General features: G+C 43.2%; 1 protein-coding gene across 1 annotated transcript in view; it reads left to right on the top strand.

The window, feature by feature from the left end:
* CRYM (crystallin mu) overlaps nt 1–14,306 on the top strand; it is a 182,168-nt gene that overhangs the window by 147,183 nt on the left and 20,679 nt on the right. The window contains exons 4-5 of the mRNA XM_073647957.1: nt 3,294–3,395; nt 11,806–11,989. Coding sequence (XP_073504058.1) covers nt 3,294–3,395; nt 11,806–11,989 — 286 coding nt within the window. The remainder of the gene's footprint in view (nt 1–3,293; nt 3,396–11,805; nt 11,990–14,306) is intronic.

Below are 14,306 nucleotides of genomic sequence, written 5' to 3' on the forward strand. Positions count from 1 at the left end.
AATGGCATGCATTTGAACTCGCTGAGGCCCATCGGGGTGGTGAATGCGGTCTTTTCCTTATCCGCCTCTGCCACAGGAACCTGCCAATACCCACTAGTAAGATCCAAAGTAGAGAAATAGTTAGCAGATTTTAACGCAGCTAGTGACTCCTCTATCCTGGGTAGCGGGTATGCATCTTTATGTGTTATGCGGTTAATTTGCCTGTAGTCTACACACATTCTCATTGTGCCATCCTTTTTCTTTACAAGAACTAATGGAGTTGCCCAGAGGCTACAACTGTCTCTTATTACCCCAGCCTCCTTCATCTCTCGCAACATCCCTTTGGCATTTTGGTAGTGTGCTGGCGGTACAGGCCGGTACTTTTCTTTAATGGGTGGATGGTCTCCCGTGGGGATATGGTGTTGAACACCCTTTACCTGCCCGAAGTCGAGTGGGTGTTTACTGAAGACCCTTTTATACTCTTGGACCACCCGGTATACTCCATGTTTTTGGTGTTGAGGGGTGGAGTCAGTGCCCACATGCAGCTTCTGACACCAGTCCTCCATCTGTCCCTTGGAGCCATTATCCTCCGCCTGTTTTGATGGAGGCAAGGGTTCCACTGTCTTTATAGAATTGTGACTGACGGTGAATAGTTTGGCTAGGGTGGCATACCGGGGCAAATGGACTTCTTTTTCCCTAATGTTCAGGATGCGGACTGGCACTCTCCCATGGCGGACATCAACCACCCCCCTGGCTGTCAAAATGCTGGGCCTACTGTCAGAGTAGACGGGCTTTACCAGGGCCTGGTAATCTCTACCCCGGAGACCGATTGCTGCCCGGCACCATATCAGCATTTCACTTCTTGGGGGCATGGCAATAGGGAATGGGTCACTCATCCTGACACTGCCAATTTCACCACCAGACAGTTCTACCTGTTGTCTTTTCATCAGGGCTCTGATCTCTCTCTGCTGAACCCGCTGCTGGCTGGAACTGGCGTTTTCCGCAACCTGCTGTAACAAGACAATTATTTCTGCAAGACAATTTTCAATGACATTAGTGCCTAGGGTTATCATGGGATGACTTTCTCGGCGATCAATGTCGACAATAATCAGTCCTTGTGCTGGCAGTTCGACTTTGCCAACCTTTATGGTCACTTCTTTGTACCCCACCTGATGTAATCACTGCATGATAAAATTGTATGTATAGGAACTTAGCAGTATCAGGAAATCAGGAAATCTTCAAAGGTAAGCAGTTCAGAAAAATCTGAGACACTGTGAAAGGCAAATTTGACACCATACCTTGCCCAGAGGACCACATCAGGCAGAGAATATAAATGTGGAGGTTGAGGATTAAACCAAAGCGTCACCCTAGGCAAAACTAGTGACGTATCTGAGCTTTTCAAGTGCTTTTGCCCAAACTTTAGCTACTGTCTTTAGAGGGATTGGAGCTGATGAGGCTGCATTACATCTATAGAGTAGATTAGTTAACTCTTCAGAAGAACCCATGAACTCGCCTGCTAGTGCAGTGGTGGCATTGCCTATGTCAATATCTCTCCACCAATAGGCGTACACTAAGTGAGTAGCCAGGAAGTAAAAGAATAAGTTAGGAGCCACCAAGCCTCCATGATGTTTCGGAACTTGCAAACTATATAAACTTATTCTATTGGAACCCCTTGTCGGTGAAAGCTACGCACCAAACTTTCCAAGAAGCGAAATGTTCCTCTAGTAATCATAACCGGGCAGGAATTAAATAAATATAAGAATTTGGGCAAATATATAATTTTAAAGAGATTTCTGCGCCCAATAAGAGTTAGAGGGAGATGTTTGGACTTGAGTTTCTTACCTGTCTTTGCTATTAGAGGATCAGCGTTTAATGCAATAAATTGTTCCTCCTTTTGAGAAACAATACTCCCCAAATACTTAAAATTATCAGCCACTGGTACACAAACATCTTGAGTCTGGCTCAGATTATATGAATAGAGGGAAAAGAACCGATTTCTGTCAATTAACGTTTAAACCAGAAACTGACCCAAATTCATCCACCAATGTTAGGCAAGAAGTAAGGGAAGAACCAATGTCCATCAGATATACTAATGTATCATCTGCATATAAGGTGACTTTTTCTGTTAAGGACCCACGGTTTAAACCCTTGATGTCCCAAGCCTGTCGTATAGCCAGTGGCAATGGCTCAATGGCCCCTGCAAAAAGCAGAGGAGACAAGGGGCACCCCTGCAGAGTCCCTCTGAAAAGCAAAAAGTTGAGATATATCCAAGTTAGTTCGAATTCTTACTGTAGGAGAATCGTATAATAGTTTAACCCAAGTGCAAAAATTGGGACCAAACTGCAGGTGCGACGGTAGTGAAAGCTAATATTGCTGTTCGACAGAGTCGAAGGCTTTACATACATCCATGGACATAACAAAACCGAGAGAGGGGTCATCACGGGCATCTGCTATATTTAAGAATAACCATTGAATGTTAATGTCTGTCGCTTTATCTGGAATGCATCCAGTTTGGTCAGGATGGATTAATGATGACAGAACCCGACTCAATCTCAACCCAAGAATTTTAGGGTGATAAGATCTGGTGTCCTTGGATATGGGGTCCTTCCCTGGCTTCAGTAAGCTCCAACCTCAAAAATGGTAGCCCCTTTCACCAGCAGTTTCTTTTGAGTCTGCTTCTTGGTCAGAATAAGTAATTTCCTCTGTTCCTCGGCCGATTTGTGCTTACCCAAGGGCTGGGGATTAGCAATGTATGCCTGCTTTGCCCTTTGTACCTCAGTATAAATAATGGAAAAACAAATGGGTTAATTCGGAGCTGCTGTAGAAGAAAGGATGAGGGATACCAATCCAAATATGAGTGATTTATTAGTCAACGCGTTTCGAAGTATACAATTTCTTCATCAGTACAACCCCAATGGAGATACAATCAGCATGGGCAGATATAAATAGACACATTTCTATGGGCGCGTATAAAATATCGTACTACACTCGGATGTCATCAGAGTGCAGTCCGATTACTGAGGACACAGGCAATGGAGAAGATGGTTCTTCGCACCTGTGCTGCGATTCTCCCAAGAATTGGATCACATTAAGATGACACAGCAGCTCAGCAGAATTCGGCAAGGTATTTAGTGAAATGCTTATCTTTGGGAGGTCGGGCATATGAAAGGGATATGGAAAGTAGTGGCCGACCCTTTTTCAATGGAAAACCTGAATTCAGTGCTTAAGACGTGTCCCAATACTTTTGTCCATATATATACAATATACTCATAATGGGAGTGTTTAGCCTTCACTGTGATCTTTTTCTTTTCCAGCTGCTGAAACCCTCGCCTGCTGAAGTGCTCTGCATTCTGGGCTCCGGATCTCAGGCGCACAGTCATTACCAATCCTTCACACAGCAGTTTTCATTCAAAGAGGTAAATAAGAGCCGTCATTACAACAAGAGGAACTGATGCACTTGCATTGGTAGAAGTCAGAATTGCTCATATTAATCTCAACACAATATCAAGGAGACCATTAGATTTGTCGTTTCTTTTACAGTCAGGGATTCAATAAAACAAAATGCGGAGAAGCTTCTAAAGTCATAAAAGGTTTTCATTTTCATTGCAGAATCTAAATACTACCTTGAATGAAGTCAAATGAGAAGCTGGGGGGAGCAAAGGATTTATTCTTGTGCAAGTAGCGATTGGCAGAGGGCGAAATGTTTATAGGGAGGCCAATCTGACAGTATAAACTACGCACAAAGTCTTGTAGGAGATGTAGTCCATATAAAAATTGCATATTTTCTGTTCTAATCACTTCCTCCATTTTGCAGAAACTGAAGGTTATTTAAATATGCTAATTAGGCTGCTCAGTGCACTCTTGGTGTGCACCGATACGTTCACTGGTTTTGCATGCCCAACGCCTTCACTTACTTCGTCTGCAGAGAAGCTCAGGCAAGCCACCACAGCCAATCACTAGTGAGGAAGGTGGAGACATGCAAACCAATGGGAGGAGCCATACACTGAGCCTCTCGGCCACACCAAGAGTGCACTGAGCACACTAATTATCATATTTGATTAAACTTCAGTTTTTGGACAATGGAGGAAGCGATTAGAATAAGAAGGCCGTGTTGATATGTAGCGTAAATGCTGCATGTTTTCTGTACCAAACTATGCAATAACAATCTTCTTTGGTTATTGCATTTTTGTTGTGTTTTTTTATGCTATTTCCACCTTTTGGTGCAGATTAAAAGCACTTTTTTTTAGCTTTTATTCTGCACTTAAAAACACAACTGTGTGGGTCTTTTACATTGCTGTTTTGTGTTTTTTTCAGGCTCTCCATTGAAGTCTGTAGAGAAAAAAATGCCCTAAAAAGTATTTTTAAATGTATAGTGGGCACGAGTTTTAACAAAATCACATCCACTTTACTAGGACAGTTAAACGCAGCAGATTGTCTACACAAAAAATTGCAGCAGAAAAAAACTCAGTACTTAACCTAAATGTGAACACGGCCTGAGAGCGTGATTTTTTTTTTTTTATAGGGCTACATCTCCTACAAGAACGTGTCCTTAGTTTATACAGTCAGTTTGAGCTGACTAAGTCCCTTTAAGGCATTTGGTTGGGTTACACTGGGAGTACAATGCAGAGTATGGCTGTTGTGGGGTTTTTTTTTTTTTTTTGTATTTTAACCCTTTAAGAACCTACGGGTCCTGTAGGTTTGGATTTCTTTTTCCCTTAATAATAAAGACCTTCATTTAAAAACTGCATTTTGTGTTTGTGACGTGCCCCCAGGGCAGTGGGGTACTCGGCAGCCGGGCCTATGGATGCTGGTGGGGGATATCACGGTGGCTGGCCCGGTCCGTGACCCAGGGCGGTCAATAAAAAGGGTTTTTCTATTTATAGGGGATTTATAAAGTTCGTGACGCCACCTGTGGAATGCGGCCAAAGGGTGCCGCCGCTGCGGAGCAGTCCTCTGAAGCTGATGTTACTGCAGCAGGGATGGTGTGGCTCTCCACAGGAAGAGCTAGCTCCAGGGCAGTGTAGATATTGTTGGTTGTGCTGGGTGTTGTAGTGCAGGGGGAAACATGGCGCAGCTGAAATAATGGACGGAGGAAATGCGGTGCAGTCATCTGAGTCTTTACTCACACTTCTCATGTACGTTCCACTGATACACTGCGCGGGTGCCAGCCTCCCACGTCGCGCTGTGTTCACCAGACCGGGGGTTCAGCTCTTCCTCAGGTAGGTTAGGAGCACTTAACGGAACCCCTTTTTCCTTATGTTCCTCTCTAGACCGCCTTCACGCTGGGTCTTCTCACTCCTGCGCTTCCCCACTCAGTCCCGTTCGGGTGCTCTGAAGTCCCTCCTGTTAAACTGGAGTTCCCGGACCTACTTGACCCTCAAGGTGACTAGAATGAGGCTTTGGCAACTGAACTATAAAAGCCAGAAGCCTCCGGTTTTTCCAGCCGAGACCTGGAGTAACACGACTGGTCCAGGGGCCGGTTCCCTTCTTGCGGCCTGAACCCTCTGTCTTCTGACAGATTCAGGGCGTACGGGTGCCGTCCTGCACTCGCCGTACCCCCTGGGATCCCTTCAATAGAACGGAGCCTTCCTCCTCTGCTCCCCTCCTGGGCCTCTAGCACTAGGCCCCACTTGTGGAGCAGAGCTCCGGATAGACTCTGCTCCCTGACTGACTAACACTCTCTTCTGTTCTGCCACCCTAAGATGGCCTCCCTTTATATATCTCCTACTAAGGTGCTCCCCTACTCTACTTCCTCCACCCACACCCACTACTGGTTCCCCCTACCTTTGGTTCCCCCCACTCCAGCCAGGGACAGGGCTCAGCAGGAAAAAACATTGCATCTTGCCCTTCCTGCCGGCCTGGAGCAGTGTAGTGTTGGATGCAGGTGTTGGGGTTCCGGGCAGCACTCCCTCCTTACCTGAGAGAAGGAGATGCCACACCTCTGGGTGAGGTGCAGTACCTCTGTGGCGACTGAACCCTCAGGGGCGCCACATTTACTTGTGTTATCTGTGCCTTATATTTAATTTTTTTTGTGATCTGTAACATTTAAGTGTGACAAATATGCAAAAGAATAAGGAATCAGGAAAAAGGAAAACATTTTTTTCACATCACTATATATTTTATATATATATAAAAAAAAATCCTAAATAAGCAGTTTCAATATTTTAGAATCCATGAACAGCACAGTAAAAAAAATGGACCCGTTGGCTAGAAATAAAGCTTGTCATCCAACCACAGACATAAATATTCATGAAGTGATTCAGACGTCATATAGAACATTGGCATTGAAACCTCTTGTGGTTTATAATCCCATAGCCAGGTTTGCTAAACCCACATATTTCCTTTTCCTTAATTTATTTCCATACTCCCCTCATACATCGTACCTCAATGTGTCCTAGTAGGACAGTTATAAATGTCATTCGTACCTGTAGTCTTGCTCATATTCACAATTAGCATTGACATTTTGACATTAATGTTATAAGCGTCCTTGACAAAATGCGGTAAAATTCTAAAACTGCTTAAGGATGATTTGGTTTGGCTTAATCCCACAAACTGTAATCTCCATGAGTGTATTAAATGTCTTTTTAGTTCCTAATGCAACTAGTATATTTATTGCACTATTATGTATTCATTACACTGACATTGTAAAGGTTTTTAGCTCTCTACTTTTGATGTTACAGTATACTTTCAATTTTGTAGCGGTTATTAGTTTTTATCTTTATTACACAAACTTTTAGAAAAAAAATCAAAGTTGGAAATAGCACAGTAAATAAGGTATTGTAAAAGTTTGTCAGCTTAAGCAGGCAACCTTAGGAAGACTCGGTGATAGTCACTCCATCTAGCAGGTCTCAGAGGAGTAATCCCAGCATTTACTCTTTAACTCCTAAACAGGAATATAAGCTTACAACGGAGCACCCTGGGTTGCATCCATGGAGTAGATGCTGGCTGGAGGAGCGGGCCTGAATCAAAGATAGTCCAACAAACTGGATCATTAATATAAGGGACGGAAACAGATGGCAATAGTTGTTAGAGGAATATCCGGGTTCAGATACCAGAAGGTCATTTAAAGAAGGGTCAGACGAGCTATTTTTATTTATTAATAAAAACGGCCTTCAGTTCGAACTCGAGCCAAGGAGACTTGATGGATGAATGCTCTGTATGTCAGGATTTCTGTTGCCCTTCTACAGTTTGACTACCAGTGGCCGCTATTGTTCACTTTAATAATGTACTGCAGTTTCACTCCTTACCACTGGAGACTGCTGTTGTGTTCTGCAATTGCCCTTTACCAAGATGGTGGATTCTCAATCTATGGAATCCATCTCGTTTCCTGTTTTGGACCTATTTAAAGCCGCATGGATCTCTCACTCTTTGCTTGAGTATTATCTATCTGTTAGCCTAGTTTCAGTCTCCAGCTCTTGAACATTTTTACCCTGACTGTTCTATTCATATACGGATTGTCTTCTACAACTCCTTGCTATCTCCAAGAACTTTTACTACCGCTTGCTGTTCCTGATTGTGCTACTTCGGCCACTGGTTTCCAGCAGAACTATGCCAGTTTCATAACATTGTAGGAAGATCGATCTTGTGCAAGCCTAGATAGGTCCACCAGGATCGTCTCCATCATTATCTTGATAATATCAAGTCATCAGGTTGCTGGTCTTCCTCTTCTCATTGTTCTTTCTATTCTTCTGACCATGATGTCCTTCTCCAGTGATTGCTCTCTTTGTATGATGTGTCCAAAGTATGCAAGTTGTAGCTTGGTAATATTTGCTTCGAGTGACATGTCTGACTTGATTTTTTCCAAAATTGATTTGTTTGTTCTTCTTGCTTTTCATGGTATTGGTAGCATCATTCTCCAGCACCACATTTTGAAGGTGTTGATTCTTCTTCGGTCTTGTTTCTTTATCGTCCAGTTTTCGTATCCATATGTTACTACAAAGTCAGACAAGCTAAGGTCAGATTAGGGAGGATCATGAAAACAGAAAATCCAGCTTGTGATCCTGAATTTAAGAAAAGGATGAGCAGAATAGAAGAATAGCACCAGAGTACAAGGAGTAAACCGAGTGCCATAAGGGCTTGTGCTGATGACGAATAGCACTCATACCAATGTTAATCTGAGGCCTTGTGCATGTCCATTTTTTTTCCTCGGACCGAGTGGAAGGAGGATAAACTTTTTTTTTTACTCTCCACCTCTGAGAAAATCAGATCCCACTCTAATCACAATCTGATCAGAGTGCTAGTAGCATAAGGGCACATTCACACGTTCAGTATATGGTCAGTATTTACATCAGTATTTGTAAGCCAAAACCAGGAGTCAGTGAAAAATACAGAAGTGGTGACGTGTTTCTATTATACTTTACCTCTGATTATTCCACTCCTGGTTTTGGCTTACAAATACTGAGGTAAAATACTGACCAAATACTGAACATGACCTAATAAGTGTCACAGGTGTATCAGAGGTGACAGACAGTCGCCCTGCAGTTGGTTGAAGGAGATCTCTACGTTTGGCATTACAGACATCTTCTTAGATGAGGCTGTCTCTAGGACCTAGCGGCTACCGCCTCTGGCTAATTATTTCCCTGGCCTGGGTGTATAAATACCTGGTGTGTCTGAGAGGGAGGTGCCGGCTATATTCATTACTACTTGCGAGGCTTTAGCAAGAGCAGTACTTCGTCCTCTTTGGAGCTTGAGGCTGTGTGCGCCTTTGGAGTTGTCTAAAGCTAAGCAATTCCCCCCTGTTTGTCTATAGAGTTTAGTGGAGATCGACTAGTGCTCATCTCCTCCCTTCCCTAGCCTTATCCATGCGAGGGGTGCAGGGTGGTAGTAGTAGCAAGGGACTGTTGTTGTGTTCCTACACCCTGGCTCACTGACAAAGACAAATGTCCCAATTCTTCTGTGCTATGCGTGTGATTCAGAACACTCTTGTTTTGGTCGCAGATCTCTGCTGTCTTCGGTTTTTCCACTTCAGGAACCGCTGCACACACAATAGGGGACTTCTACTCCATTTTATAAAAAATAACTTTACTTAACATCCAACTTCAACATGAGGGAACATGCAGTATAGGGTACATCCTATTCCAGGTTCACAGTTCATTCCACAGCATATTTTAATATTCACCGTCCATTTGTCCTGAGCTGTTCCTTTCATAGTCGACCTCTTTGGCCTCTGAGACTCTCGCAGTTTTAAGAGTCCCATTCCCTTTCCTCTGTACTATTCCCTGTCCGACTTCCCCTTCTGGGAAGATTTTGAGACAAGCTACTCTGCTTACTCCTGTGGACTGTAGGCCCCGAACGTGTAGGGAAAGTCATTTCAGAGTTTCTGACTGACGTTCCCTTGCAGCTGGTCGGACCCGATTTCTGTGCCCCCTGGACCTCCAGCTACTGCTCTGTCACATCTCTCCCTCAGACTGTAACTAACTAAATCACAGGAAAAACCGTTGCTCTGGTCTGGCCCAAACTCCTCCCCCTTTTGACTGGGCCAATCACCAATCCTCCTTAGGTTGCTAGGCAGACTTCCCTGTTACTACCCTAGCTCCTCTTACACTGGAGCTATTGCTAAACACATTAACTGTTTCTATCCTAAACTATTGTGCCCACAACTGGACTGTACCCAGTTCCTGATCTAATACTCTATCTATATCTAACCTATACTGACCCTGTAACTCACACATCAGACATTAGGTCACATACATACTCATATATACACACAGAGTACAGCAATATGCGCAGTAAGAGGGAAGAGGCGCATGACCGTCCCGGTCACCCTCTTACATTCCTCCCTCCTAAAACATGGTCATCCTGACCATGACAACACCTGTAAAAACACCAATTCACATTTAAAACATTTAACACACATGTTTATATCAAAATTCACAGCAGATGAATATACTCTTTTTCCAGTGTTTTTTTTTCTCTGGTCATCCTTGACCTCGGTCCCACTTGGTTGGGACCCTGGAACACAGAGTTCAAGACTTTTCTTTAAGACCGGCCATTTTGGCCCACTTTAGTAGTTGGCCAAATGAATAGGGGCAAATTCCTTCAACCCGGTATACACATCGGGTCATCCGAACTAAACGGGCCCAACTGACCCCGGTCCCCTTGCTCTTGGGACCCACAACAGAGTCCATTTTAAAACACAATAGGCCCGTTGGCCAACAAATCCTGTTCCGGGTTTACTAAACACAGCAAGTCCTTTTGTTTTAAAATACAATGGCCCACTGGCCAACTTATACTAGCTCCAACAGTCCAGGAGCAGTGACCTGGCACAATCCTCAGGTCGTCCTGACAGTTTTTACCCTCCCTCCTTTTTGCTGGGTACGGTCCCTTTAAGACCTAGGTGTTGCTCAGTAGCTCCTATTTTAAGGTAAAACAAGGGCACAGTCCATTAGAGAAGTTGCACACGATCCATTTAGTGAGGTATGTTTAACCCTATCAGGGTTCAGTCCCGTAATCCAGCAGGGGAATGCTCAACAGGCGCAAGAACTTGAAGGGGGGGAAACAAACAAACAAAGATTTTTCTCTTTCAACCGGGGCCGGACTGGCCAATACCGGAGGTTCCTGGTTTTCACTCAGGGCTCCTGCCCACAGAGACGCTGAATAGTTTCATTTTCCTGGTGCAACTAGCATAACAAGACACACATTTTTTTTTAAAGTGACCGCTTCACTTAGGGATCTCCCTGCAGCTGCCATACTTTATTACTTTATTCTGCAGCTCTAATCTCTCTAGTCACTTCGGACCGCTCCATGACTTGCTGCTCCTTCCCTATCATTCTCACCAGCAATGGCTCTGACCTGGCCCAAACTCCTCCCCCTTTTGACTGGGCCAATCATCAATCCTCCTTAGGTTGCTGGTCAGACTTCCCCGTTATTACCCAAGCTCCTCTTACACTGGAGCTATTGCAAAACACATTAACTGTTTCTATCCTAAACTATCGTGCCCACCACTGCACTGTACCCAGTTCCTGATCTAATACTCTATCTATATCTAACCTATACTGACCCTATAACTAACACACCAGACATTAGGTCACATACATACTCATATATAAACACAGAGTACAGTAATATGTGCAGTAAGAGGTAAAAGGCGCATGACTGTCACGGTCACACTCTTACAGCCCTACGCCAGGGAAAGTCAGGGCGAGGCACGCGTGCGGCGATTGGTGCAGAGCCAATATAGGAATGGTAGTTGAGACAGGGTGACACTAGACCAGACTAGGAGGTCTCCACTCCCCCCTTTCCTTAGTGTCTGGGCTCCCTTTCCCTCTTCCGTCTGTGTTGCACTAAGTCTTTCCCGCACCTGGCGTGACAATAAGACTGTTTTTTTTAGATGGAGTTAAAGCGGCCGTCTGCACCTGCCCTAATTGGCAATTCCCAGAAGTTTGGGAGTTTAAATAGGGTGTGGTACTATCTCATTGACCCAAGCAGGAAACTGATTACTCCTGCTGAGATGATAGACAGCGCACACACCCATTCTTTTTGGGTCAGTGTTGCTGGCTGAACAGAGCCTAGTCTGCCCAGTGATATTAGTCTTAACTTCCCCACTACCACTAGCACCACACGAGGAGTGAGTAAGGCAGCACATGGCAACAGAAGTAGACGTTGATGGAGCAGGTTCAGGTATGGATGTAACAGGCATTTATAGTTGTCCTTTCAGTTTGGAAGCTGGAGTTTTCTTTTGTCTATATGGAATCACTGTTCTATAGCGATAAAGCTCTTCTCCCAGTGACCTAGTAAACTTCTTTCACGTTAAAGTAAAGTAGAATGTTAAAATTACTGTCTATGAAAGTCTTTTTTTCTTTTTTTTTTCTTTTTCTTACCACAAAGGTCAGGATTTGGAGTCGCACAAAGGAAAAAGCTGATAAATTTGCGAGAACCATAGAAGGAAAAGTTCATGTTTGCTCCACAGCCCAAGAAGCAGTGACTGATGCTGATGTAATTATCACAGCCACAATGTCTACAGAACCGGTCCTTTTTGGGGATTGGGTCAAGCCAGGTGCACACATAAACGGTACTGTAGTCAATACTCTTTTTTTTTATGTAAGGACAATAATGTAGAAAAATGAGTAAACTCCGGCAACACAGGGAAATATTCCCAACACTCCTCAACTATGTTGCCCTCTTAAATTTTTTTCTGAACAATTTATACAAAAATCAGACAGCCAATATTTTTACTGAGACATTAGAAAACCACAAATCATTAAGATAATATGGGCATTATGTCTAAATCTTAATATATTAATATGACAAAATTAGCAGCATTTACTGTGATCTATAAAATGATCATTACAGTCCTAATGATCCGTACAAGCTCTAGCCGCTTAAAAAAATTCAAGGATATTGGTAAAAATGTCCCTATTTTTATTGATTGTCTACGAATATTCGGACGGTTGGCAAACCTAATCAAAATTAAGCTACCGTATGATATTGTCAACCATCTTCATTTTAGCAATCACTGTATAGAGGTGGTTGCTTTAGTAACTACATGTCCCACAATGCTTTGCACAGGCATAGCATAATAAGGTAAAGTCATGTTAAGTTATGATCGGAATCCTGGAGATCCACAGATGCTGGCCTAATGAAAAGGCCCAGGAGATGCAGCAGACTGCGCGCTGTGCAGCGGTAGCATCTCACAGGCATTGAGTCAACTGAGCTCCGTGCACGCAGAGACTGAAATAGCTGACTGGTAATAGCCTTTTAGAGTCATTGTCTCAAAAAAACTGCCCCAATCAATAACTCAATTTTTATGCCATTTGGGAATCCCTTTTATGATTCAAGGGACCATTCTATAAAGGTAGCTACTGTTCTGGCAGATTCAAGCTGTCCATATACTACATAGTCTAAGGGGTAACGTCTCTCCTTGCGGAGAGTGACATGTCAGTGTAAAGAGACTTATAGTCCATGTAATGCTTTTCTGGGAAATAAACATGCAAACAGACCCTTCAGAGAGCAAGAGGACTAGAACTCTAGTGCCACCTCTGGAAGTAGCAATTCTAAAAGTCAATATAAACCCTTTAATGAGCTTTTCCACGTGACTTAAGATAAAAGCCAAACCAGATACTCTATTTGTAGACAAGTGTTTCAGGGTGTTGCGACTTCTCACTGCAAAGCAAGCGATCTGATTTGGCATTTGACTTGGGTCTAAGGGTCTTGTGGAAAGTGAAATGCCTGTATAAGGAGACTTACAGAGCATGCAATGCCACCCATGCTAATTAAATATTTAAATAATTGTTTCTTCAGAGAGGAAGAGGACTATAACTCTGTTGCTCGTTAAAGGGTCGATATTGACGTTTAAGATTGCTACTTCCAGTAGGTGACAATCTAGTTCTAGTCCTTGTCCTCTCTGAAGAGGCAATTTGCATATTTCATTTCCCAGAGGAGTATTGCATGGCCTATACGTCTCCTTACACTGGCATGTCAATCTCCAAAAGGAGAGACGTAACCCCTTAGACCCCAGTCAGAGGCCTTTCATACAGCCAAATCAGATCTCTTGCTTTGCGCTGAGGAAGGGCAAAAAGCCAGAAACACGTGTCTGCAAATAAAGAATCTTGTTTGGCTTTTATCCTAAGTCATGTGGCAAGGCTTGTTAAAGGGTCTATATTAATTTTTAGGGTTGCTACTTCCAGTTGGTGGCACTATAGTTCTAGTCTTCTTCCTCTCTGAAGAATATTTGCACATATACTACATGGACAGCTGTTCATCTGAATGGCAGTCATGTGACACTAAATTCTCCTGCAGCAGCATAATGGCAGTGTGGGTGTAAATGAGCAAGGGAAGGAAACAGACACCCAGGTTATAGCACTGAGAGATGGAAGTCAGAGAGAGATAATGAATCTTAGGAAACACCCACTATGGACTGAACTTGTAGCTCTTGAAAAATAAGAAGCAAAGTAGAAATCGTCTTATAGGGTTGTGCAATTTGAACTTCAAAAAATACATAGACACATGTAAAATTATTTTTTTAACCTCTTTAGAACTGTCCAGATTTTTATTTACTTTTAGTATGTCAAGTTGTAGTATGTGACAGGTGTTTTTAAAGCAGTCTGTTTATTGGTAAGGCTATGTTCACATCTGCTTCTGAGCCTTCATTGTGGATTCCCGACCCACTTGACGGGGGAAAAACTAACCTGCACACAGTCAAAACTTAACACATTATGAGTCTGACAAGTCCTTACGATGTCGTTGAAGTCATACGTTGGATCCAGCAAAGCATTGTAGCTTCTTATATGAATGGTAGCTATAATGTAGCTGACTTTTGTTTTTGTATAATCAGAAGTGAGTTAAAGAGTTTGTCAGCACAAAATTACTGTTCGTACTCAATAAAGTTA

Source organism: Phyllobates terribilis, unplaced genomic scaffold (assembly GCF_046119375.1).
Source record: "Phyllobates terribilis strain yellow unplaced genomic scaffold, ASM4611937v1 Scaffold_9__5_contigs__length_417890890, whole genome shotgun sequence".
In the NCBI taxonomy this organism is placed as follows: Eukaryota; Metazoa; Chordata; class Amphibia; order Anura; family Dendrobatidae; genus Phyllobates; species Phyllobates terribilis.